At 36.2% G+C, this 22,870-nt stretch overlaps 2 protein-coding genes across 3 annotated transcripts; one reads left to right on the plus strand and one right to left on the minus strand.

Annotated features, from left to right (window-relative positions):
• Window positions 1–264: 264 nt before the first annotated feature.
• Window positions 265–9,906, plus strand: LOC140051141 (coiled-coil domain-containing protein 6-like). The gene is made up of 8 exons (XM_072096264.1): window positions 265–812; window positions 1,212–1,361; window positions 3,160–3,288; window positions 3,521–3,624; window positions 3,951–4,108; window positions 4,354–4,605; window positions 4,801–4,907; window positions 7,181–9,906. The coding sequence occupies exons 1-8, from the start codon at window positions 585–587 to the stop codon at window positions 7,244–7,246; spliced, it is 1,194 nt and encodes a 397-aa protein (XP_071952365.1). The 5' UTR covers window positions 265–584; the 3' UTR covers window positions 7,247–9,906.
• A 393-nt stretch (window positions 9,907–10,299) lies between these two features.
• LOC140051142 (protein phosphatase Mn(2+)-dependent 1K-like) lies at window positions 10,300–22,853 on the minus strand. 2 transcript variants are annotated; one of them, XM_072096265.1, is made up of 5 exons: window positions 22,751–22,853; window positions 14,122–14,641; window positions 13,586–13,778; window positions 12,815–12,932; window positions 10,300–11,080 (listed from the first exon to the last, which is right to left on the minus strand). In XM_072096265.1, exons 2-5 carry the CDS (start codon window positions 14,609–14,611, stop codon window positions 10,817–10,819), a joined length of 1,065 nt encoding a protein of 354 aa, XP_071952366.1. In that variant the 5' UTR covers window positions 14,612–14,641; window positions 22,751–22,853; the 3' UTR covers window positions 10,300–10,816. The 2 variants fall into 2 exon arrangements, with proteins under 2 accessions (XP_071952366.1, XP_071952367.1); XM_072096266.1 differs by having other exon boundaries at window positions 22,728–22,824.
• Between the last annotated feature and the right edge of the window lie 17 nt (window positions 22,854–22,870).

Here is a 22,870-nt window from a genome sequence, read left to right on the forward strand (position 1 = left end):
TAAGGAGGTACCCTAGTTTAATCCCACCAAGTGACTCCCAGGAGCAATCCGCCATTTTCTCACAAATACAGTATCAAATTTCACTATAATATTAAAAATCGTAATTGAGTTACACTCAGATTTAAAAGATGAGGGCTGAGTAAACAGGACCAGCGGTTCTACTCTAACTTATACTTGACGATTAAGGAGGTCCCCTAGTATAATCCCACCAAGTGACTCCCAGGAGCAATCCGCCATTTTCTCACAAATATTGAATTTCTAATACTGTACTATAAAAACCTTAAGCAATACTGAAAATGTGAAAAATACACAAACGGCGTTTCATACTTATTGTCGGCTGGAAAAAATAAAAGTGGGCTGGCTTATTGTCGGCTGGCTTATTGTCGGCTAGCTTGACACAAGCTGTGTTTTTCACGTATAATAAACAACAACATAAATAAACAACACATCCGCATGCCACCTTGACCTTTGTTGTTGTTGTGGACTTCGAGCGAATCATCAACGTCCTCGCGACGACGCGAGTCAGCAGCTGCTGCTGAACTGAGGATCGAGGGGGGGAGAGAGAGAGAGAAGAAGGCAGCGCCATGGATAGCAACATGGCTGATAGCACGAGTGCTAGCGAGATTGAAAGTGATACAGATAGTATTAAAATGACACCATCTTCGTCTAAAAGAAAGGAAGAATTGTGCAATAGGATTAAATCACTGGAACAAGAAAACACAGTGTTGAAAATCGAGGTGGAAACGTACAAATTAAAGTGCAAATCTCTGCAGGCCGATAACAAAGAGTTGAAGAAAGCGAGCGTGAACATTGTACGTATGGGCTCTCAGTGCCTTTTTAATGAGATAAAAGTATAACCTTGTTGGGCCTAGGGATATGGCTAGGCCCACGTCTGATTTTATATTTAATATAGGACATCATAATATGTATTTATATTTAATCGAATCGGTTCTGATAAATTAAAGTGTTAATATGTTATGGTGATTTTGTAAAAATGCGGTCGACAATTCAGGACTTTCTTTGCTGATTCTCTGTATTTGTGTAGGCCTCTAGTAGGCCTAGTAGGCTATTCATTTTCAATTGTAAATTGTTTGTAGGTAGGTGCTAACTTAGCTCTAGCCTAGTAATGTGTGTGTTTTTGTATGAATAAAGATTTCTTTTATATAGGCCGGATGTTATAAATGAAATAATATTTTAAATTTGTTTCACAGCAAGTACAGGCAGAACAAGAGGAAGAATTTATTAGCAATACACTATTGAAGAAAATTCAAGTTCTGAAAAAAGAGAAAGAAAAGCTAGCTGTTAATTATGAACAAGAAGAAGAGTTTCTTACTAACGATCTTTCACGGAAACTTACTCAGGTATTACAATTTATAAACTACTGTATATATGTACGTAATACAATACCTATTGTACTGTAGACACTTTTGCCAAATGTTTTCACTTTTATTCATTCATTCAACATTTATTTATGAAACAGTTCAAGAAATAAAAAAAGCATACATTTACAATAACTTAAATGGTAACATTAAATAATAACTGTTTTTGATGATTTTCTGATGATTAATTCAACAAACGAGACAACTACAGTAGGCTTGGTCTAACTATAGCTTGGGTACGTTGTTGCCTACAAACTAGAATACGGTACCGCCTACATACTAGAGAATGTTTCCGCCTACAAAATCGAGTATGAATAATATCAAACATGGTGTTGTTGTGTAACCCGCTACATTATATTTTATTCATAAACCCTAAATAATGACTCAATTTACTGTAATATTGGCAATCATAATGTAATATACTGTAAGAAGTGTTTAAAATGTTGACTAATTAGTGGTTGCTTATAATTTTCCATTTATAAGGCATTTATTTAAACATACAATCACACATTCATCAAACAATCTATTGTATAGTAAGAAGTATTAAATTTCAGATGAAAATTATTTCAATATACAATATGTTTCTTTTCAAATACCATCATCATCAGTTCATAAGCCCACTTGTGCAACATCTGCTGCATGCAATGTTCACATAATCACATTATGCCAAGGAAACCATCAGATTTTAGTCAATATATATTAACTTATAGTAAGTTGGTATACAGTAGATAAAAGGTGCTTTTATTACACCTTATGGATGTACAGTATGTACATCTCCGATCAGCGTTCATTTATTTCTAAAGAACGACCCTAGAATATGTTGTAACTATACCTACTACCTATACTACTATTTTAATACCTTGCTATATTACCACCCACATGATTGAAGACCCATTTTTCTGCATACATGGCTACTTTAAATTTCATTAATATACTCTCCCTGTGTTTTCACACTTGTCTTAATATGATGGTGTCTAATTATCAGCATCATGGAAAAAGCAGTGCGAGATGAAAATTGATTATTTTCATTTTATTGATTAGCAGTTTCCGTCGACAATCTACTGTAGTGGAGAAGGGATGTTTCAAATTAATAAGATTTGAATTTAGTAATATAATCCAATTATTAGAATTTATTCGCTACTGAAATAAATGAAATTAGTTACAGGTTAATAACTTGTATACTGTAGTGTACTGTAGTACAGATTATGTTAAAAAAACATATAAAAACTGATTCATAATGAGAGACAAGCCATGATTGAATGTTTCGATCATTATTTGATCATCATCATAGATCGTTACAATTACTAGTATGCCAATCTTTTATTAAACTGTGCATTCAAATATTTATAATAACTGTTTTACGTTAAAAATCATTAATAAGATTAATTAAGTATGTTCAGTGTAGATTCATTTTAAAGATATTTATGAACTGTATAGGGGAAAAAACAAAAATAACCAATGTTTGAAAAAATTAAGAAATAACAAAATGGTCAAGCCACACAGATACTATTAAGATACTAAAGATGAATACACTAGGTAATGTACTGTAGTACTGAGTAAAGACTCAAAATGGCTCAGCTGTCTTCCTGGAGACAGCCTGTTTAAAATTTTATTTAATGAAAATAAATTAGCATCTCAGTCATTAGTGATGTACAGTAGCCATACTGTATTTAATGTTCCATATTATTCTGTGTATTATTTTTATTAGTTAAAATGAACAGTTTATTAATTTTGTTGTGTTGTACAAGGGTATTTTTTTATTATTATTTTTTTATTTCAGCTCCGTCAAGAGAAAGCTCAGTTGGAGCAGACATTAGAGCAGGAACAGGAATATCAAGTGAATAAATTGATGAGAAAGATTGATAAATTAGAGAATGAAACTGGCTCTAAGCAAAGAAAACTGGAAGAGGTATTGTTAGAATTTACTGTAGAACTCCTCCCTTGAGACACCCTATTACTGTATAAGGGTGTGGAGGGCGAGTGTGATCCCAAATATGGTAGTAATATATCACATTCATGTAAAGTTTGATAGTGTAGACAGAGCTTACGGTACAATATGAACATATTTTAATTGTCTTTCTTATACAGTACATGTAAAATAATGTTGATAACCAACTAATTTCTCTTTTTCATTAATAAAGCTTCGTCGAGAGAAAGTAGATCTGGAGAATGCACTAGAACAGGAACAAGAAGCTCTAGTAAACAGACTCTGGAAAAGGATGGATCGACTAGAAGCTGAAAAAAGGTTAGAAGATGATCTCATGTTATGTAGTGTGAAAAATAAGGTTACTCCAACTTCAGCTCCATCGAGACCACTGAATATAGTAGAATGGAACCTTTCTTATTTGTTTGAATAGGAAAAACAAAATCACTTTACACTTACATACACTATTGTACAGTATAACACTGGTGGGGGTACCTACTGTATAGTAAAGACATAATTCAATTTTAATTGCTATAAATTGAGAATTTATTTACTTATTAACTAGCCCAAGGGAGAGTTGGTACCTCTTTGTTTATATTTTAATACAGTAAATAAACGAATCTATCTAATTATTGCTTATTATTTAGAATTTTGCAAGAAAAATTAGATGAACCAGTATCAGCTCCACCATCTCCCCGGGAAATTAAGAACGGGGACACGACCCAGATTCTTAGTATTCATGTTCAGACGCTACGCCAGGAAGTGTTGAGGCTACGTCGACAACTTCATATGACACAAATGGAAAGTAAGTTTTGACATTTGTTTTATTTCATTTAAATATAGACTGTAATGTAAATCAAATGTGTAAAAAAAAAAACTGACTTTGAATACCAGATTTGTACACTGGACCTCCAGTTTTAAGTCCTTATCCGAGAAGACTTGTTCTACCACCAAAACAATGGTCGAAGAATGTCTTGAACCTGTGTCGATTGTATGCTATGGTTTGGTATAACTGTACTTTAGTTCATTTTCCAAAATGTTTACTTATAGAATCTGAACAAATGGCCCAGTTGATGCAAGAGGAGAAAGGCGTCAAAGAAGAAAATATTCGGTTGCAACGGAGACTCCTTCTGGAACAGGAGCGCCGTGAAGCATTAAGTCGTCACCTGTCAGAGAGTGAGTCTAGTTTGGAGATGGATGATGAACGGCACTTCAACGAGATGACAGCGCATGGTCTCCGTCCAAGAACCATCTCTAGTCCCATACCTTATTCACCTAATGCAAACAGACCAACATCACCTGGTAAGGCATTTTCCAAACTAGAACAGTAACCTAGTTAACTTTTTTCTAGCATATTAGACACACAAGACGTTGTCCTGTTAAAGTAAGCCTGGTACAGAGAATTATTGTCGAATCCCTAGCCCAGTGTGCACAGACAACACATGTTGCCTAGCCCATAAATATCTTAAAATGAAAATATTTTCCTCTTTTATTTAGCAATGCATGCCTTTTCACCGCCCTCTCCAGCCAGTAGAAGTACCCCAGCCTCGGCTGGTACCCCATCTCCAATGTCATTTGGAACATCTCCACCTGTTAGTCACCTGGTAAGTTTGACATGCAAATTCTTTATTATTAATAATAACATTATTTTCTTTTTCTTGTATCTTTAATAAGTCATCATAAAATTGATTGATTGTTTGACAGTTACTGTACAATCTTAATTCATTTCTGAATAATTGTGTCATTGAATAAATGTATTAAAGACAGGTAGCAATTTTAATAGAGAAAACGGTTTCTGACAGCTAAAATGTTTATTAGTTATCCGCATTCAGCGGATAACTCCTTGTAACTGTCCTGTTTCATCATCTTTTTTTTTTTCTGTATTCTTCTTTCTTTCTGTCATTTTTGTGTCTCGCGTAACTCAAAAACGTGTAAACATAACATTTCATAACTTTGTCAACATGTGGGCATTTACGTGAAATTGTGCACCTCCTATTTTGAATGACCTCAGAGTTGCGCAACATGACTTACGCGCGTTTTTACGAATTTCGCGTATTTAACATAGATCGAAAACCATATAACAATTTATTATGAAACTTAACAAAAGTTTAAGTTATATCTTGCGCTAACTGACTATGGGGAAAAAATGGCATGTTTCACACGAAGTTACGCGTGCACGCGCGTTTAAAATTTCAAAATGCGAAAAATCAATTTCTAATCAACTTTCTACGCATTTCATGTCATTTTGAGCATGTCAAAAATTCCCACGCGCGCGCATTTTTTTACGCGCATGGTGCGAACGTAGCGTTGAAAACAATTTTTTTTGCGTGATTTATGTTTTTTCAGCCTTTTCTAGTAATTTTACCAACTTTTAAACAATTTCGACTTAAAATTACGTCATACGGGCACGTTGAATTGAATAATTTACGTGCGTTTTTGATGAAAAAGTTCAAAAATTCGTCAAAATTATGCCTTTTTTTAAACAGTCATAGATTCTAAACAACGAGGTGAACTTTTTTTTAATTACATATTCTGGAAGTTGATGAGTTGTAGATATCGGATCATGAAACAATATGGCTAACCGGACATTGTGACGTCATCGTATGGCCACACGAATGTAAAATATAAGATTTTTGTCTCTTTTGTTATTGCTCATCATATTCAATGGAGCGCATCACGCCTATCTGTATTCCGTTTTCTCCGAGATTTTAATATTGTCTAGGTCAATCAACTATCTTACGCATTAATTAAAAATATTTTAATTTTGTTGACGTCATCATGCCTAAAAATTATAATTAACAGGGTCATTAATTTCATCTTTACAGTAAATTTTAATCTGTTATAGCTCGTAAGAACAAAAAGTGATAATTTTGATTAAAACGTTTTCTGGAAGCTATTGGACTGTAGATACGAATTAATGTGAACATTTTGCCAATCGGATGTTGTGAAGTCATCATATGGCCAGTTGATTAAAAAAAGTCGTATTTTCATATTTTGCGTCATGGTTCATCACATTTAAACGAGCACGCATCCATATTCTACGTATTCAAATTTCTTCTACACGTTAATGTGTTGTTGGTGAGATAATGTCCTTCCGAAATTGCTATCTTAGTGTTTAATTTTAATACCGTCGCCATGTTAAAAATTGGAATAAACGGTTGGTCCCGTAATTTCACCTATTCTACACTGTATGTAATATGTATACAGATTATACTGTATATACTATATGACACAAAATAGACAGAATTCAGCACTAACAATATATGATATTCTTCAGTTCAGGTCATAATGCCATAATCTTTTTCTGTGTGCAATATTCCAACGTATGACGTGCACGTGGCGTTTCTCGTGCGGATAACTAACTCGTCAAAGTGACGAGTTTCATGTCTAGTTAATATTTATCTTACTACTGTTTACGGTAAAATAGAATGCACTATACGATTTACATTGGCGTGTCCTTAATTCATTTACTAAATAAATCACTGAATAAGATATAACTAAATACAAATGTCCTTTAATATTTCATTACAGTAAAACTTTTTATATTTTATTGTATGTAATGTTCTCTGTTTTGTATATTTTACAATAAAAATGTTGTGATTTTCCATTGATGTTTCCAATATTTAATAAATTCTAAAATTCAATGTTATCTATATTTGCTATTTATTTTCCATTGATGTTTCCAATATTTAATAAATTCCAAAATCCAATGTTATCTATATTTGCTAGCGATTTTCCATTGATGTTTCCAATATTTAATAAATTCCAAAATTCAATTTGATCTATCCTTTTGTAGAGACACAGCACAGAGCGGCTATTGATTTTCCATTGATGTTTCCAATATTTAACAAATTCAGTTTGATCTATTCTTTTGTAGAGACACAGAGCAGCTAGTACCACACCAGAGAGGTTTGTTAAGCCACAGGCACCACCTCAATCTTAGCAGAAGAGACGTCTGGTTGATGCTCAACCATATAAGCATGCTATACAGTTGTTATGAATCCAGAAACCCGGAGGATAGCACAACTGTACAAAGGTGGTGTTGTAACATGCTACATATATGTTAAATTATGACGCATATTTGTTTGATGTTGGCATCACGGATGCGTAGGTCAACTCGTAGGTTAACGGAGGAAGATTTATAGCGGGAGAAGTTGCCGTGAGAATGCTTGAATACACTTGTGCTGAAGCTTTAGAAACAAAAGCCTGTTTTTCTGTCAAATTTAATACAAGCCATTAAAAGAAGAATAATAATTGTTTTAAAATAAACTATAAAATCGGATCAATTTTTTGAAAATATAGCTATATTGTTAGAGCTTATAGGATTTAAACCTAGAACAAAATATCAAAGTTATTAATTTATAATTTTAATTTCAAATTGAGAAATGAAGCCTAACATACCCATGGTATTCCATATCCTTTTTTAAATTATTATTCTATTCTATGTCACCAAAAACAATTAGTTTTACTTTTACAAGATACAAATTTCACACAATGGAGTGGATTTTTGTAGCCCAACATATCTTTTAGACTTATATGTTTTTACTGACAGGCATAGAGATTTAGTGAGTATTGAATAACCTTTGAAACATGTTGCTATCTATCTATTACTAACAATTAATACTTAAATGTGCTATTTTCTTATAGTTTTATTTGGGTGTTAAATTAATTTAATACCATGCTTCATAATACAGTTGAACCCCTAGTAGGACATCCTATTAAGAGGACACTGCCTTGAAATAAACACGGGCAGTATATACTACAGCTTACCACTATACAGGGGACACACCTATTAAAGGACACTTTGTTAGGTCGTGAAAGCATCTCCTTAATAGTTTTTGTATTTTACAGAAAACCTTTTCTTTCAGCATTCATCTCCTAACAAGTAGTATAGAAATTGCTTATGCATTACATAACAAATGTAATATCCGTAAGCAATGATTCTACGTACAGAATAATGGCAACGGTAGATTAAACACATTTATGAGGCTTTATGCTTCAACTCAATATTTTTCAAGTTTAAATTTCAATTTCATTGGTGCTAAAACAAACGTTACATTACTGTCAAGTCAGTATCTATTCAAAATTCGCTATCATTTTGGTTAAACAAATGCTGAAAGAAAGCTTTTTACAGTCTGGAAAATGTATAAAATATTAGTACATCTGGTGCTGTTTTAATACAACATTTGTTATTCAGTAGTTATCGTGAGACATTTCTAGTCCAAAGGATAAACTATTGTATGCAGTAAACGGTTGTGTTGCTTTTCTCATTATGGCCAGTTTAGAATTTTTTCTGTCAAATTTATTTATATAATTTATTCATATAAAATATGAACAACAGTGATATACAGGAAATTAATTAAATCAATTGTGAAGATGAGGAAATCTGTGAGGATAATTAGTTATCCGCACCTTGGCAGATAACTTCTTGTGATTGTTGGGATATTTTTTCATTATCTTATTTGTTATTCTTCTTTCCACGATTTTTGTGCGCATAATATCCCCTACTGCTTGTAAACACAACTTTGTAAAAAGATTGACTTTGGAGTGTAGATGTGCAGCCAAGCTTTTCGACGATGTGGGAGCTGTGTTGTATAAGTTACATGCATGAATTTCTATAACTCATCATAAATTTAGAACCAACAAATATTCTTTTATGAAACTTAATGAAATTATAATTCATATCATGCGTCAACTTTCTATGTGGTAATAAAACAAGTGTAAATGTTGCTTTTGTAACTCCCCTCTGAATGTTTACAAATGAATAGCATACAGGGTGTTACAGTACTAAGCTAATAATGTGTAACCTTAATTTTACCATGGTCAGTTTTTATAGGCATAGCAAACAAAAATATGTTGGCAATTTTTAATATAAAATTTGTACTAAAAATTTAGTAGTTGTTTTGCACAAAGTATTTCGCACGAGTGATAATGTTTTGCTACATTTTATTAATTTGATAGAATTTCACTGCAATGTGTATTGTATTGCCCCTTTCGTATGGCCAGTACTGACATGACATTGAAATCAACACCTATATACCAAAAAAAATGTTTGGTAACCAGTGCATATATTAGCGTTTTCTTTCATGTTTCTAACCGTGGGTGTTGCTCACAATTGTTCAAACTTGTGTTAACTCCAAAGTTCTGGTTTTCTTTGTGTGAAAGGAACACAAGTTTTGTATTTAGCAATAGCAAATAGTTGTGGATATTGTAGAGTTAACAGTGCTTTAAATGTATAAATTATAAATAAGATATAAAGAGTTCTATACTGCAGAAAAAGTGGTACTATAAAAAAGAAACATTGTATAGATGAAGTTAATTTTTTGTTGTAAATTTATATTTTTTTAATTCTTAAGAAAGTTCATATAATAATTTTATTCTGATGCATCAGATACACTTGGAATTATTTCCTATTTTTGCATAATGCACACATATCAAGTTGTGAAACAACTTGCAGTACAGTTAATACTACTTGTACAGTACTTATAAGTGCATTATTACTGTTTAATATTTGTTTACCATTTTATTTGTTTTACTGAATCTGTCGAAATCATTTTACTGTATCATGCTTGGCTATGGTAATAAACATTCATGTCTGAACCTTTTTTTCAATCGTTCTTGTGCTTAAGTTTGATTTCACACAAAACAAGCACACAGTGCTTTAGATTGGTTTTACACAATGTAAGCACACAGTGCTTAAGATTGGTTTTACACAATGCAAGCACACGGCAAGTAATTTGGTCAATGTCATGGATCATCCAAATCACTTGCGGTGACCATTATTTTTTCACAAAGATCTGAACAGTAAGTTTCATCTATTTATACCCATACCATCTGCTGCAACTAGTTAATTTAGTAACATTAGCATGTTTGTGGTTAGAATTAAGAGGCAAGAAACAAGTTGTAAGTGATTTGATTCGAATTTGTGTACAGATCAGTTCGAAAGAAACTCGCATCTAGTTCTAATGAAAGCATACAAGGGTATTTAGTAAAAGTGGGTACATAATAATTTGAATGAAACCAATGCAATACAAATAATTTAAAGTACTATAACATATTTATTCTATATAACAATATTTACAGTTAAAACAACGTTTCACTAGAAAATAACTTTGTCTATGTCTATAGATTTTGTTAATTGTCTAGGGTCCTGGGAGAGCAATTTTGTACTGAAGGGTCCTGGGAGAGCAATCTTGTACTGAAGGGTCCTGGGAGAGCAATCTTGTACTGAAGGGTCCTGGGAGAGCAATCTTGTACTGAAGGGTCCTGGGAGAGCAATCTTGTACTGAATGGTCCTGGGAGAGCAATCTTGTACTGAAGGGTCCTGGGAGAGCAATCTTGTACTGAAGATCAGTACACAGTTTATGAAAATAAATAAATATACCAGAAAACTAAAATATAGTGGATTGTCTTACAGAAATAATTGTACATTTGCAAATACATCTGTATTCGCGGTTGGCACAAGCAAATATTTATATATCAATATGGTGTACATTTCAATACTGATGATGTGTTAACAATTTGACCTCCCTCTCCATCTTAAACTGTACAGAGAATTAGGATTAAGGTATTCTTGATTTCCCCATTGTCCAAGTGGTATCACCATGGCACTGGCATTGTCATCGCTCCCAAACTGCATAGCCTGATCCACTATAAAACGGGCCGCTTCTCGTGGATCGTCAACGCGGTTAATGGCGTCGCAGATCTCTTGATCCGTCATCACAAAATGAACACCATCAGTAGTGAATATCAGGAAACCGTCTTTGCTGTGTTTTATCTAAAAGAAAAACATTACTTATTAAAAAAGGTATTTAGATATTCATGTATGACATATAAAGCCTACACTATCAACTTTATGTGACAACAAAATATGATGTGCCCATATATGGACATGATGATGTCATATCACTACCATATTTGGGAACATCATATTTGGGCACATCACACTTTTTTTGTTTTATAGTGTAGACAGAGTTTTAATCATGCCAGAGAAAATGAATAGCATCTGCACATTCCAGGTACAGTACCATAGAGATATTATCATACAGATATTGCCTGCTTAGAGGTGAAATATATGATTTGACATCCCCGAGGGAATGTCAAATCTTTTTTTTTTACCGATATAAAAGGCGATATCTGTTTACGTTCACATATTTAACCTTTCATCCTTCACCTCGTGCCATTATTTGTACCATTACACTCATAAACATTCATTATTTGTTTTATATAACACCTAAATAAATTCCTGTCATTTGAATCAAATAAGGTAGCCCGGGCCTAGCCAAGTCTTAATACATTTCATTCACATTGATTAAAAACAGTAACATTTGGTTTTTAATAATTTTATATTAAATGTTATATTTATATGGATTTCATAAACACACCTACTTTTGTGTTAATTATGTCAACAAACGACCAAATAATCCTAGGCCTAGCAAGGCTAAAACGCGTAGGCTAGGCCTAGCTTAATACTATCATGGCCTAGGCTAGACTTCTCTAGTCTAGCTTGGCTGAAAGGTAAAACTTCGACAGACAATTGGAACTTATCTAGGCTAATTATGGTTTTTCCACGTCTTGTAGTGATGTCCCCATTAATTAATCAAAATCCTAAAAACGATCTAAAGCTAATTTAAACGCCTTTTTGAATGAAATTAGTACATATTATGTCCAAATCGTACACAAATATCTGCTGCTGTTGCATATCTCGTGGTGGTGTTTACAAATGAAACTGAGACCAGACGACAGGTGGCGCTGTTGTATTTCACAGTACAGAGCCATATCATTGTGTAATAGATTTTTTTTCATCCGCGAGGCGTTTTTTTTTTCGTACACAAAAATGTTTCAAAAAGTACTATTAAACAATCGTTTAATAGTGCGTACTATTGCACGCCATGTGACCCACAATCGTCCAATCAAATGACAGGAATTTATTTAGGTGTTATATAAAGTTCAATATAATATCTCTATGACAGTACTGTACAAGTTTTAAATCTACCTGTTACTAGGGAGGTTTCGCAACCTTACAAATACGATAACGAAAACGGATTCGTCATACATTTGTGAAACTTTTGAGCTGATCCCTATTTCATATTCGTAAAGCGTATTCGTGTTGACGAATATCACCAGTCATATTCGTAACTACAAAACGAGTATAGTTTTTGATCTATTTTGCACATTTTGCATTTGAATTAGGAATGATTCATGATTATAATATAATTATAGATTTATTGAAAGTAATTTACTAAAGTAATTTACTAAAATGCCAGGTCAATTTAGATAAATAGCAGTTTTTAAAGTCCTCACTCGCTTTGATGTTACGCTAGGCCTAGGCAGCCAAGCACCAAGCAACACGTACCTGCGCTTCGCTCAAATTTACCTCAGTCATATTTTGGACGCGCCTCGATATTTCGTTGCCATGCGAAACAGATTTTTTTATGGCTTACGAAAACGAATACGTGTGCGTGACGTATCCGTTTTCGTATTTGTAAGATTGCGAAACCTCTCTACTTACTTCAACTGATTTTGTTTGTGGTGCAGCAGTCACTCCATATCTCTTTAACTCTGTATCTCCAATACTACGACTCATTGATAATACACCATTTACAAGTGGTCTACCAATGCTGTCACAGCTGAAATAAAAAATACAAATTGTGAGTAAATGGCAGAGCGGTTAAGCCGAGGATTTCCATAGTACAGCCGACTAGCTCTCATACGACTGACCTGTTGATGGAACAATCTTTCTTTGATAAGGAGACAATAAAGGGCCAATGCCAACAATGTGTGAATGAGCCCTCGGAGTATGTTTTGAACTATTTTATCCATAAAAATACTACACTATGTTGATATAAAGTTTGCTTTACTGTACATCACGTATATACAGTAGAGTTTCTCGACGTTTCGATCAATAAACTTCGTCAAGAGGACGATCAAAGTATATTTTCAGAACTATATATACATGGTGTACCGCAAACTTTATTTTCACATATTAATTTTGCCATGCAAACCTTCAAACTATATAATACTACAATACACATACAGTGTAGTACCCAACCTTTCACTTCATTAAGCTCTGTCTACACCATCAAACTTTATATGACAAAAAAGTGTGTATCCAAATATGGTAGTGATATGCTTAAATATGGTAGTGTTATGACATCATCATGTTCATATATGGGCATGTCACATTTTTTTGTCACATAAAGTTTGATAGTGTAGACAAGGCTTTAGATTAGTAATCCACAATACCCTAGCATACCCTGTTGATGGATAAGCCTTATAATACCTGATGAATCCACCAGCCTTTTTAATTCTCTCCTGTTCAGCAGGAACTTCTGGTTCATGATCTCGACTCAAGCGTATTGCTTTTCCTTTTCGGCATAAAGTTAAACGTGTGTCACCAACATGGCTTAACACCAACTCATTTCCATTGCGTAACAAACAAACAGTGGCGGTCGTACCTGAGTTTGATAAAGGATCTAAAAACACACAAAAATAAATTAAAATTTGGATGGAATTAATCAAAGAAAATCCTACCATGGGGTTTACATTTAAATCTTTTTAACATTTGGAGAAATTTTCATGCAATCAAAATCCACTCAATTTTGCTCCTGTAATAATGAGCCAATCAGGCACTAACTTAACCCATTTTTATGTCGGAAGTGGGTGGAGATTACACTATAACTTTAACCATGCAAAAATAGCTTCTTTTTTAAAAAATGTACTGTAATAGTATAATAGATAGATAGATAAGTATAATCAGTTACATAAGGATATGGACTTAGGTGTGAACCAGAACAAAATTCTGTTAAAAATACTAACTTCCACTTTCAAGTATTAGATATCTCATAAACTTATTATTGAGGTCGATAAATGCGTTCTGTAAAACAATTTGGAGGTCATCTTCACGCGATATCCAGTATGATATATGATGTTCTAAATGTTTTTGAGTATAATCTGCAGCTAACCCACCACCATGTCCGTCAAATATCCCAAAATACAACAGGTTTGGCTGAAGTTCATGAATACGAATTCGGTCTTCATTGACACTTTTTCTTCCGGTTAATGATGCATGACCAACCATTTCAAGTGAAATCTTTGGGATAGGTATTCCATGTTTAATACTCTGCTGTAACAGTATTGGTTCTTCAATCCTGTTTTCCCACACACCAAAGTTTTTTTGATTAATACAGTGACTTGGTTCCTGATTTGGTTCACGGGACCAAAACGTTTCTTCGGACGAGACGAATCTTGCTGTAAGTTTTGAGATATTTCTGTAGGTTGGTGATCTCCTCGAAATAAAACGAAGCATTTTGTGAACTTGTCTTGCTCAGTTAAAATTCTAAATTAGAGAGAGTTGAAACATAGAGATACAGTATTATATATTTCATTATGCACTTATCAATTGTATGACCCACTATACGACCCCCGGGAGAGGTGCGTCATTTGTCCGATGTGCGTCATACTTTTGAATACCATGACGCACCCGTGCGTCAAAAAGGTGACTTACCTTTAGGTGACCATGACGCACCCATTTTGACGCACTGTGACCATGTTGTTTATGATATGGTGGGTGGTAAAGTGACGGACATTGACACACCTTGTTCATTGATGTGACGTACCATCTAGGTTTTTTGACGCACCCCTGCGTCAGTAATTATTTGTAAATGACGCACCCATGACGCACCTCTCCCGGGGGTCGTATAGTGAGTCATACAATTGACAAGTGCATTATTAATAATGGTTGAAACAATTCAATTGTGGTTTTTGTGCACTGTATAAATTATGTATTTTTTACTTATAGGTGTTAACTTTGAATAGTATAATGTCGCCCTCTATTTCATGTTTGGTGAGCAAGAGGTGACTTTTCTCCTAGTAAGGTCAGATTGCCATAGTAACGGGCAGATTGTCTCAGAGTTGTTCTTTGGGATAGTTCATAGCCTAGATAAATACACTAATAGTCAAAAATATGTACTGTAATCTATAGGTTCTGGTGAAGAAACAGATGTAAGTTTATGATGCTTTATATTTAGATAATATAATCTTTTGTATCATTTAACTGTAGCCTACTAGATAATTACAAATTACTGACTCAATTATACTATAATCTAGGCCTAGGCCTACTGTTAAATTGAAGTAATGGTAATACAGTAATGATTAATCGATCATTTTCTATAAATCTAGTTTAATATGATTGTTGAGCTATTTAGCTTAGATGTTCCAATTGTTATACAGTACCAATTGATTATTTAATTACAATGACGGCTTTGATTATCCATTAATTTACAGTTTAAACCGTTCGATCTATCGTTCGTTCCACTGCTGTGTGTTCGTTCAACATCTATTCATTGTGTGCTCAACCAATTGTTCGACCATTCAACCAATCGTTTTACCAATTTGTCAAATCGTTCGTTTCATTGCCGTGTTGAATAAACATTATTTATGTCTATACCTTTGTGAACGCGTTTAATTCGTTTTGACTCCCAGAACCGCACGTGACGTCAAGGTTACATAAGTTTAAAATCAATCTTCTACTGCAATAATCTATCTCTAAGATGTTTGACGTTGAACCAAGTGATTCAGTGAGTTGCGTAAGCTCCAAACGCTCATCATCGAGCAGCAGATCTAGGATCCGGGTTAAGGCTGAAGCTGCAGCATTAAGGGAACGAGCTGCCAGACAGAAAGAAATGCATGACTTGGAAATGCAGGAATTGGTGCTCAAACAAAAGAAGGCGGATGTGGAATTGCAAATTGAAATCGGGGCAATTGAAGCTGCCGACAAAGTTTACAACGAAGCTGAACAGGACGAGGATGAGGCAGTAGATCGTGAACTCGAAGATCTCTCTCTACCAAAGCTTCAAATTGAAACAACCACTCCCAAACTTCCATCAGGAAATCTGCCCGACCAACGATTTGCTCCTGATTATCGAGCAGATTATGTTCCAAAGGAGGAGACAGAACTGTTAGGGAATCCTATGCTGTGGCAGCCTACACCTCAACCAGCAGTGTTCCAACCATTTAATCTGGATGCTCCTGTATTCCACCAACACAAGCAGATCGATGCCATAGATAGACTGGCATCCACAATGATGAGAGCACAAGATAAGCAAAATGAAGCATTGAGACAGATCGTCCAACAACAGCAACAAAGTGTTACTGCGCTTACCTTGCCTAACCCGTCAATGAAGTTATACAGTGGCAATCCTGCTGAATACTGCGAGTTTGTCACTTCATTCAAACATCTTGTTGAGAACAAAACTGTGAGCCAGAGTGCAAGACTGCACTACTTGGTACAGTACACGACTGGGGCTGTACAAGAGTTGATGAGAAGCTGTCTATCGATGAGTGATGATAAAGGATATGTTGAGGCGAGACGCTTGCTAAAGGAAAGATATGGACAAGCATACAAGATAGCTGCTGCCCACGTTCAACTCTTGCTGGATTGGCCGATTATCAAAGTCGAGGATGGCATAGCTCTACAACGCTTCTCTACTCAACTAACAAGCTGTGCAAATACACTTCAGGAAATTGGATACCTTAGCAAGCTAGATAATCCAGACAATCTTCGGAAAATCATTGAACTCCTTCCGTATCGACTAAGGCTAAGATGGCGGGAAGTGGTTGACACTATCATCGTAAAGGAAAAGAGAGATGTAAACATTAAGGATATTACCAAGTTTGTCACCGATAAGGCTAGGGTAGCAACTCATCCAGTCTTTGGTAAAATAGAGCCAGTGAAGTCTACCAATTCTCCAAATTCGGATAAATTATCGACCAACCACAAATCTAGCAGTTATGCCGTTCACAATTCTCAGTCAAACACACCTGTAACATCACAACCAACGTGTCCGCTATGCTGTGAGGACCATTGGCTCTCCAGATGTGAGCAGTTCCGACGGAAGTCACTCAACGACCGATGGAAATGTGTAAATGACAAGAAAATCTGTATCAACTGTCTTACAGTTGGACATTTTGTGAAAGATTGTCAAAAGCAAAGTTTCTGCAAAATATCCGGATGCACGAAGAAACACTCAACATATTTACATCCCAAAGGTGAGACTGCAAGTAATGCTGGTACTGTTGCTGTACAACCAGTTCAGACATCTCCAGCAACCTTCAGTGGTGAACAGGTCAACATGTCGGCATCGAGAAGCACATCAACCGTTACTGGTCTTGCTGCCGTACCTGTGAGAGTCAAGGCTCCAGGAAGTGCCAAGCTTGTAGAAACCTATGCATTTCTTGATAGTGGATCCAACACAACTTTCTGCACCACTGGTCTACTAAAGCAATTAGGGATATCATCGAATACTGTAGACTTATCATTGACAACCATGAACGGAGTAAATAGACCAATCCAGTGTGAACTTACAAAGTTGGAGATTTTGGATTTAAATCATGGACATTCCGTCTTACTTCCAAACGTCTATTCAGTGCAAACCCTACCAATTTCTACCGATACGATCGCTACTCCAGATGACATCAACAAATGGCCTCACCTAGCTGGGATTAAAGTAGATAAAATAAATGCAGATATTGGTATTCTCATTGGAAGTGATGTGCCAGAATTGCTACAACCGCTGGAAGTACGCGAATGCCACGATGGTGGTCCATTTGCCACTAGAACAATATTTGGCTGGGTTGTCAACGGCCCATTGGGAAGGAAGAACTCTGGATCAACACACTGCGCTAACTACATTGATTCACATGAAGAGTTGTCAACACAGTTCAAGGACTACTGTAATCTAGAATTCAATGACAGCCTGTACAACCCGAAGGCTGCGATGTCGCAAAATGACAAACAGGCATTGCGAATTATGGAAAAAAGCGCTGTTTTGAAAGATGGACATTATGAGATTGCGTTACCATGGAAGTCTTATCCACCAAATCTGAAGACCAACAAAATACAAGCTGAACGCAGACTTCAGTCCCTCAAACGACGTCTAGACAATGATCCAATTGTATTTGAGAAATATCGCATGTTCATGAACGACTTGGTAAGAAAGGGCTATGCTGATAAGGTGGAAGTTAATGGTTCGGTACCTGAAGGATGGTACTTACCACATCACCCAGTATTTCATCCTCAAAAACCTGACAAGGTACGTGTTGTTTTTGACTGTTCGGCGAGATATGGAGGCACATCATTAAACGACCAGCTTCTACAGGGGCCGGACCTTACTAACACACTAGTCGGGGTACTAACCCGTTTCCGGCGAGAACAAATCGCTTTCATGGCGGACATTGAATCGATGTATTACCAGGTACGAGTACGAAAAAATGATTCAGACTACCTTAAATACCTCTGGTGGCCAGATGGCAATACCGAGAAGCAGCCTGAAGAGTACAAGATGATGGTTCATCTGTTTGGGGGTGTGTCATCTCCCAGCTGCGCCAACTATGCACTAAAACGTAATGCAGAAGACAACCGAGATGACTTTGATGCAGAGACAATCAAAACAGCGAAGGAAAGCTTTTATGTGGATGATTGTCTTCATTCTGTAAAGACAGAGCCAGAAGCCAAACAACTGATCAAACAACTTCAGGAACTACTAAACCAGGGCGGGTTCCGTCTGACAAAGTGGACGTCAAATTCAATAAATGTTATTGAATCAGTTCCGGATGCCGAAAGGGCAAAATCGGTGAAGGACTTGGATCTGAACTTTGGTGGCATGATGTTAACTGAACGAGCATTAGGTGTCAAATGGAGCCTGTCAACTGACACATTTGGTTATAGTATCAACAAGAAAGAACGTCCAGCGACAAGACGTGGAATGTTATCAATAACAAGTTCGGTGTACGATCCACTTGGATTTGTCGGTCCATGCATCTTGCCTGCAAAGGCCATTCAACAAGAACTGTGCCAAAAGGGTTTAGGATGGGATGACAAGATTCCAGATGCTTGCAAAGCAAGGTGGGAGGATTGGCTCCAGGATCTTCCTAAGCTGGAGCAGTTCAGCATTCCAAGATGCTTCAAGCCTCTAAACTTTGAAAATGTAGTTAAACGAGAACTACATCACTTCTCAGATGCTTCAAGTCATGGATATGGTGCAGTATCTTATCTTCGACAAATCAATGTAAATGGAGACATCAGTTGTGCTATTGTGATGGCAAAATCCAGGTTAGCTCCTCTCAAGACGATGACTATACCAAGAATGGAGTTATCGGCAGCTGTTGTTTCCACACGATTAGACAAAATGATTAAACAAGAACTGCAAACACCTATTGATAGTTGTACGTTTTGGACGGATAGCACATGTGTTCTACGCTATTTAGAAAACAAGGAAACACGATTTCAGACGTTTGTAGCTAATCGAGTCACAACCATACTTGATCAAAGTGACGCAAGTCAATGGAGATTTGTGGATGGGTTACACAACCCTGCAGATGAAGCATCAAGAGGTATGACAGTAAATGAATTACTGATCAATCAACGTTGGAAGGAAGGTCCAGAATTCCTAAAGCAACCTGAGAGGACATGGCCACAAAGACCAGCAAACATGGGTGAAATCCCACAAGATGACCCAGAGGTAAAGGCAAAATCCACAGTCTGTGCTACTGGTATAAATGTAATTGACTCGATTTCATCAGTCATTAACTACTACTCATCATGGGAGAAGTTGAAGAAGTCGTTTGCATGGATTTTGAGGTACAAAGAAAAGTTACGAGAAGTGGTTCGCAGGCGTAAGGCTGGAGACGATGTTTCATTTAATAGAAATGACACAGTTGATCCAATCAATGTTTTGGAGATGAAAGGTGCTGAAATTGCTATCACGAAGCATGTACAGAAATGCTTTGAAGACGAGCAAGTTTGCCTGAAGCATGTAAGCCTATCTCAACCCTGCAATACCAAAAAGCAACGAGCACTACCAAAATCCAGCAAGATCTACAAACTCGATCCCATCTTAAGTGAGGGAGTGATCAGAGTAGGGGGCCGTCTTCAAAATTCACCTATCAACGGTGACATGAAACATCAGATAATCCTACCAAAGAATCACCACATAGTGAAGCTCATTACTACATACTATCACCATTTATCAGGACACAGTGGACTAGAATACACACTGTCCCTAGTTCGACAGAAGTTCTGGCCGATTGATGCACGTACTGCAGTGAAGAAAGTTCTAAACGAGTGTTTCAGCTGTAAGAGACGCCAATCATCAGTTGGGAAACAAAAAATGGCTTCACTTCCGCAAGACCGAGTAACACCTTCGAAGCCACCGTTCACGTACGTTGGTGTTGACTGCTTCGGCCCATTCGAAGTAAAAAGGGGGAGGTCAAATGTGAAGAGATATGGTGTCCTTTTCACATGTCTCACTGTACGAGCAATCCACATCGAAGTTTCAAACTCACTTGACACGGAGTCATTCATGAATGCTATGAGAAGATTCATAGCACGAAGAGGACAGCCAGAAGAGATTCGATCAGATAATGGAGGAAACTTCAAAAAGGGAGAGAAGGAACTGAATAAAGCAATTAAAGAGTGGAATCAAGGACAAATCCATGAATTCTTGTTGCAACGAAATGTGAAATGGTTATTCAATCCACCAATGGGATCTCATCATGGAGGAGTATGGGAGCGCTGTATTCGGACAGTGAGGAAAGTCATGATGGCTGTGCTGAAACAACAAGTGCTTGATGATGAAGGCCTAAACACTTTAATGTGTGAAGCAGAGGCTATTGTTAATGGTCGGCCGATTACTAAGATATCGGATGACCCTCGTGACATGACGCCTTTAACTCCGAATCATTTACTGCTGTTGCGAGGAGGGAACAGCTTACCTCCTGGTAACTTTTCAAAGGAGGATATTTATCGTCGACGATGGAAACAAGTACAGTACTTATCAAATGTGTTCTGGCGACGATGGGTACGGGAGTATTTACCATCACTGCAACAAAGACAAAAATGGAATGTGCAAAAGAGAAACTTTGCTGTAGACGATGTTGTGCTTGTTCTTGACGAAAACACACCACGAAGTTCATGGCCATTGGGAAGAGTTCTTGAAGTGTACAGCAACCAAAAGGATGGACTTGTACGGTCAGTGAAAGTAAAGACAAACACATCAACGCTTGTGAGACCAATTGACAAACTGGTCCTTCTTGAGAATGCGAAATATGAACTTTTGAACATTACAGATTGTTCTTCTGCGTTTTATAAGATCCAATTTTGGAATTTATCTTTTCCTTATAAATTTTAACAATGTTAGGTTTTTGTTGACATGTTTATTTTTATGTAAAGGCTATCCATACGGTGCCTTTAAGGGGCCGGAATGTTAACTTTGAATAGTATAATGTCGCCCTCTATTTCATGTTTGGTGAGCAAGAGGTGACTTTTCTCCTAGTAAGGTCAGATTGCCATAGTAACGGGCAGATTGTCTCAGAGTTGTTCTTTGGGATAGTTCATAGCCTAGATAAATACACTAATAGTCAAAAATATGTACTGTAATCTATAGGTTCTGGTGAAGAAACAGATGTAAGTTTATGATGCTTTATATTTAGATAATATAATCTTTTGTATCATTTAACTGTAGCCTACTAGATAATTACAAATTACTGACTCAATTATACTATAATCTAGGCCTAGGCCTACTGTTAAATTGAAGTAATGGTAATACAGTAATGATTAATCGATCATTTTCTATAAATCTAGTTTAATATGATTGTTGAGCTATTTAGCTTAGATGTTCCAATTGTTATACCAATTGATTATTTAATTACAATGACGGCTTTGATTATCCATTAATTTACAGTTTAAACCGTTCGATCTATTGTTCGTTCCACTGCTGTGTGTTCGTTCAACATCTATTCATTGTGTGCTCAACCAATTGTTCGACCATTCAACCAATCGTTTTACCAATTTGTCAAATCGTTCGTTTCATTGCCGTGTTGAATAAACATTATTTATATCTATACCTTTGTGAACGCGTTTAATTCGTTTTGACTCCCAGAACCGCACGTGACGTCAAGGTTACAATAGGTGGGCCATTTGTATGCATAATGACAGGTTTAGCCGCTGTTAAGTTGAGGCACTGTGTGTGTGGAACCGGGACAAGATCTTTATTAAATAATTATTACAACACAACAGGATATGCGGTTTCCCCACCACCCAGACCCAAACAGCTGATCGTCCACACTGCGCAGTCAGAGAGAGGAGACTGTACAGCATGCACTGTCGTCATGTCTTATTAAATTAGGGCCTACTTAGTCCTAGCTAGAGCTTTTAGGCATCTAGGTAGTCCTTCCTACTAGGCCCTAGTACTAGACCTAGGCCTAGGCCCTAGCCGCCTATTTCTATTATTATATATTTTCTAGCCTATCCAGCAGGGCCACCAGACCGTGTCAGTGTGTGTGATATCCTCTACCAAGCCTAAACTAATAAAAGCAGAGGCCTAGCCTAGCTAGCCGCCTACATATAGGATTAGGCAATATATTACCAAAATAATTGAAAAACACTTGCTTTGTATTCTGATTAAATGTAAAAGCATGTCAAAATTTTCCATTGCCTCCTCTCCGATCCCTTCAATAATTCTCTCCTCTTCTTTTTTTTCTTTTGTGACTAGTTGTTTTTAAAGAGCGC

Source organism: Antedon mediterranea, chromosome 6 (genome assembly GCF_964355755.1).
Source record: "Antedon mediterranea chromosome 6, ecAntMedi1.1, whole genome shotgun sequence".
NCBI lineage: Eukaryota > Metazoa > Echinodermata > Crinoidea > Comatulida > Antedonidae > Antedon > Antedon mediterranea.